This window comes from Arachis ipaensis, chromosome B04 (genome assembly GCF_000816755.2).
Source record: "Arachis ipaensis cultivar K30076 chromosome B04, Araip1.1, whole genome shotgun sequence".
NCBI classification, from domain to species: domain Eukaryota; kingdom Viridiplantae; phylum Streptophyta; class Magnoliopsida; order Fabales; family Fabaceae; genus Arachis; species Arachis ipaensis.
Genome location: NC_029788.2, coordinates 132454052 through 132459095, shown reverse-complemented (window position 1 = coordinate 132459095; position 5044 = coordinate 132454052). Strand labels below are relative to the sequence as shown.

Genomic DNA, 5044 nt, shown 5'->3' with positions numbered 1-5044 from the left:
TCTGATGTTATTCAGAGTAGCATTTTCAGATGCTGATGCAATTGCTTGTGAATCTATATCGACTCCAATGGCAAAGGCAGCACCAAACTGCAAAAGGTCTATTATTGGTGAATATGAAACTGCAGAAGGTCTAGAATTGCTTTCCTTCACTCTCATTTGATTAATTTCTCAACTGATTCTATTACATCAATAATATGCTCTTTTACTAACTTAATAATTAAACCCTAAACCCTATATAAGGCCCAATAAGTACAGAACATGTCATATCAAAATGTTTCTGAAAATTCATATCTGACATATGTTTTGTCAATTAACCAAAAAAAGACAGTTAAAATATGTGAATATGATAGAGACGGTTATAATATTTAGCTTTCCACACAGAGATGTTCAAGGAAACAAAGTAAGAATGAAAATGAACTCTACTGTACACCAAAGGCATTCTCGCACTGACAGTTTTCCATAATATGAATAAGCGATCATTCCCCAAATAAGAATGCTAAGTAAAGAACGCAGTAAATTTAATAGCTATTAAACAGAAACCAAACAATTAGCAGTTAGTATTTAACAGCTAGAACACAGGACTAACTCGATTTCATAAAGAGCATCATTGCCTCATTGACTCGATTTCTAGTTCATAAAAGATGAACCTGTCTGATTTTCACTCATGCCCTTCCAAAATTGATTTGAACAGAAACACTAGAAGATACACCCAAAAATTTTAGCTACTCTGCCTTCGAGTGAAAGGCATACAAAGACATTTTTCTCATGAAAAACTTTGCCAAATATCATAGAACAGAGACTAGATGGCTGAAGAAATGTGAATATAGCATAATAATGCAGAACTTCAATAGCAAGGAAGTTGCGTAGATATTAGATCAATCTTCTAAAGCAACACAAGAACAACTTCATGATATTGATCTAGAAAAGAAGCAAACTGACCTGAGCTCCTTTCATCCAGTCATCCTCCTCAATAATTTTAACTTCATATCTTGGTATCTCTTTCAAACCAATAGAATCAGCAGCATGTGAAATGCTCATATTTATATCCTCACCTTCAAGAAAAATGGAACTAACACAAATCTGTAGAGTTTTAGAAGTGTTTGAAACAGTTCACATAAAATGAGTGCCTTGATCAGATTAGAACTGCAGAGTACCTCTGATATTGTCGGATTCCTGAAGAACCAAGAGAGAAAAAAAAGAAGCAAAGATCATATTCACATTCATACCAAATCCACCGAAAAGATAAGAACGGAAAAGAGATAAAAGAAACAGTAGTGCCATCACTAGATAAAAGAAACAGTAGTGCCCACTTTGCTTAGGCATGGACCTTGCATAATCAAATTTCAAGGGAAGTTGAGTAACTTAATTGAATAGAGAAGCTTCTATTCTAAATTACTAATCAATATTAAGATGCATCAAATATATAAAATTATATGTGAATAACAAGGAGGTAATGTTCATTTTAGTCCTTTGACTAAGTAGGAATAACTCCATTTAGGCAGACACTTGATCAAAGCTACCACACACATTGAAATATCTATTATTGTCAAAACAGATTTGAATGTAATGCTGCATCTCAATGAACTAAGCAATAGGCAAAGTGCGACACTGGTTTTGAAGATAAAGAGCCTAAAATCAATGAAACAATAACCTATGCATTAAAAGATAAGAAGCATACTTGTTGAGCTAGCTCCCTGGTAGGAGAGAGCACGAGGCAAAGAGAACATTGTAAATTAGAGACTTGGGCAAGGAAAACCATTTGATGAGAAAAACTGCAGCCAAAAACAGAATTCAATAAGCCATTGATTTACAGCAACAAATACATATATAGACAAACGATACTGATTTCTAACCTTATTGGCAGCTGAGATAGGTCCGAAGTAGCTTATTGCTTATTGCAGCAACAAATACATATATGGACTGACAATTAATTAAATTCCTTATATAAGTATTACGGAAATGTTTAGTAAAGAATTGCACTCTAAATATAATATATACCATATAATGGTGCGTGCATCACATTTCTAATAAAAATTTTAAATGCATGTCAACTACTTCTTCCTAAAATATTTATTGTTTGAAATTTGTGAAAGAAAGGAAGGTAACCTTGCCGTGGAGGAAGTTTTTTTGTCTTCTGGTATCAGGGAGAAGAGACGAGATTAAAAAGAAGAAAGAAAAATTCAAACAAAGAGAAGGGATGTGAAGGTTGGGAAGAAATTCAGCAAGAACAAAGTGATTTTTTTAATATTTTTAAATTTTTTTCATTTTTTAGTATGAACAAATTGATTAGGATTTATGAAAAAATAAATAATTTTGTTAAATGTATTTTTGTTTGTCTTTTAGATTATTTAAATTTTGAAATGGTAAAATTAAACTATTTGATTAATTAATCTAAAAGAGTAATTTTTGCCTGACATATATAAAAAAATATATTCAAGAGATTAAAAAGAAGAAAGAAAAATTCAAACAAAGAGAAGGGATGTGAAGGTTGGGAAGAAATTCAGCAAGAACAAAGTGATTTTTTTAATATTTTTAAATTTTTTTCATTTTTTAGTATGAACAAATTGATTAGGATTTATGAAAAAATAAATAATTTTGTTAAATGTATTTTTGTTTGTCTTTTAGATTATTTAAATTTTGAAATGGTAAAATTAAACTATTTGATTAATTAATCTAAAAGAGTAATTTTTGCCTGACATATATAAAAAAGTTTATTCAAGTCTTTTAAAAAATTAAATAAAAATATATTTTTATTTTTATTAAATTATAAGGATATTTTAATAAAATTAGTGATATAATATATATTTTCTTTATCAAAAAATTAGGTGTTGATGTGGAAAATAAAATACACATGGCTTATTGTTATTTGTCCATATTGTAAATATATCGGTACATATGTATTTATCATCGTACCGTAGCAAACACCTTTTTTTATCCCTCTTGTAATTACAGTTTCAAATGTATTTTTTTCTGAATAAGATAAACTAAAATTCCTACTTAAAAAAACCATTCTCCTAAAAGAAATTGAGATGTTAAGATTTATTAATATACCATGTTAATATAACATGTTATATATAAAAAAATATGTATGTTATGTATATAAAATTATGGATGTTAAATTAAAGATATTTTTAGAAGTTAAAGATTTTTAAATGAATTTGGAAAGGAAAAAATTGAGCCATTGATGCCAAGAGATAAAGAAAAAGCAATGAGTGAAGTAATTAAGTGTTAGTGATATATATTGTGATAACAATTGAAGTCTTTTAAATAATTGTAGTGATTACTCTTTAGGATGTTATGAATCAATATTTTGGGATGTTATATTAAACTTGAATTCTTTATTTCATAAAGTAGCTTTATATATTATGGAAAATTTTTATAGAATGTTATAAATAAAAAATAAAATATGAAAGAAAATTATGAAATAAATTTTAAATATTATTTTTATAAAAGTTGTTACAAGGTAACCAAATTTACATGCAAATTTTATTTATTGATATTGTAAGGATTACAAAGCACACCAAACTCACATATGAATTAAAGGAAAACACAATTTATTGCTCAAACTAAAAAGAAGTAAACCACTCAATAGAAAAATTAGTATTTAACCTCACTTTTACACATTTTAATTATATATTTTAATAATATTGCTTTTATATTCCCATAATATTGCTTTTATATTCAGTTGTCTAAGTTTTATATATAATAAATGCTATAAATTTAATAATAAAGAGTAGAAAATTCATTGAAATTGATGTATCCTAAAACTTCTTGTCTTATATATGAATAGGACAAGTTCCATATATAATATATAAGTGCTATAAATTTAATAATTTAATGTAATTGACTTGACTTAAATACAAGTAGACTTCTTAAGTTAGATTTTATTAATTAAGAAGATAGATTAACGTGGACAAACGGTGTTATATATATTAGGTGACATTTTTGTATACATTCATAAATCGCATATTTTTAGTTGATACATCATCATCTTATACGTAGTTAAATCACATTTTGATACGTACGTATAGTATATATTAATAGTTACATTATATTAGTACACGCATATTAATACGTTGTTAATGAAAAATATTTGAACAACTAATTCAATTTATGGAGTAAAAATTCGAGAACTAAATTAAGTAAATTAAAATTTTAAGAAACAATTTGGAATATAAGTATAATTTCAAATATTAATATGAATATTAGCTTGATTGTCTCGACTTAAAAAGATGTGTGCTCATATTATTTCTGTTATATTATTTTTTCAATAATAAATTTGTGTTGGTCAAATAATTAAGAAAAAATAACTGTTCATTTTTTTAAGTAAGTATTGAGAATTTAAATTTTATTTTTTGAATACAGTAATTTTTTAGCCAATGATCATGATAAATTTTTAAATAAAATTTAAATTCACCATAAATTAAATCTTAATTTACCATATTAAAAAATATTTAAAAAATACTCTTTATAATGTTTAATGTTTCTTAAGAGCATTAGAAAAGTAGACTTAACAAAATTAGGCTCTACAAATAAAGAGGTCGACCTATGTAAGCAACTGTGACAATAAAAATGTTATGTATTCTTATCACAGTGTTCAGTTTTTTTATTCGCCATAAAATTAAAAATAAAGGTTGTAAAAATTAAAAGAAGATAAACGGAAAATACTTTTCAAAAGCAGTTGTATTTTACTAAATTATTGGTTTCTTTTTTTTCGATATTTGCTAAAAAAAATTACGACTATTATATTGTCTTTATTTTATTTTTGGGTATTTACTCGTCAGTCGTCATACAAGACTTATCATATCATTAGTCATTTGACTCATTTCACTAAATTATTGGTTTTTTCTTCTTTCGATATTTGCTAAAAAAATTACGACTATTATATTGTCCTTAATTATTTCAGTTGTGGGACTCAATTTTTGCTAACAAAATTACGACTATTATATTGTCCTTATTTTAGTTGTGGGACTCAATTTTTATTTTTAAATTCTATATTTAAATTTAAACACCATAAAAAGAGATTAAAAAAAAAGGTAGGGAT

At 26.3% G+C, this 5044-nt stretch overlaps 1 protein-coding gene across 6 annotated transcripts in view; it reads right to left on the bottom strand.

Annotated features, from left to right (window-relative positions):
- Positions 1-1938, bottom strand: part of LOC107635676 — a 3706-nt gene extending 1768 nt beyond the window's left edge. Inside the window, exons 1-5 of one of the 6 annotated variants that reach the window (XR_002362098.1) lie at positions 1854-1938; positions 1679-1772; positions 1155-1173; positions 940-1080; positions 1-98 (exon numbers count right to left, since the gene is read on the bottom strand). Coding sequence is in view for 4 of the 6 variants with exons in the window: in XM_021122258.1 (XP_020977917.1) it covers positions 7-87; positions 940-1069; positions 1155-1219; positions 1456-1494 (315 nt within the window). In the remaining 2 variants the exon portion in view is untranslated. Of the gene's footprint in view, positions 99-939; positions 1081-1154; positions 1220-1455; positions 1633-1678; positions 1773-1853 lie in introns of those variants that run through there. The other 5 variants (XM_021122260.1, XM_021122259.1, XR_001619283.2 and 2 more) reach the window with 5 other exon arrangements.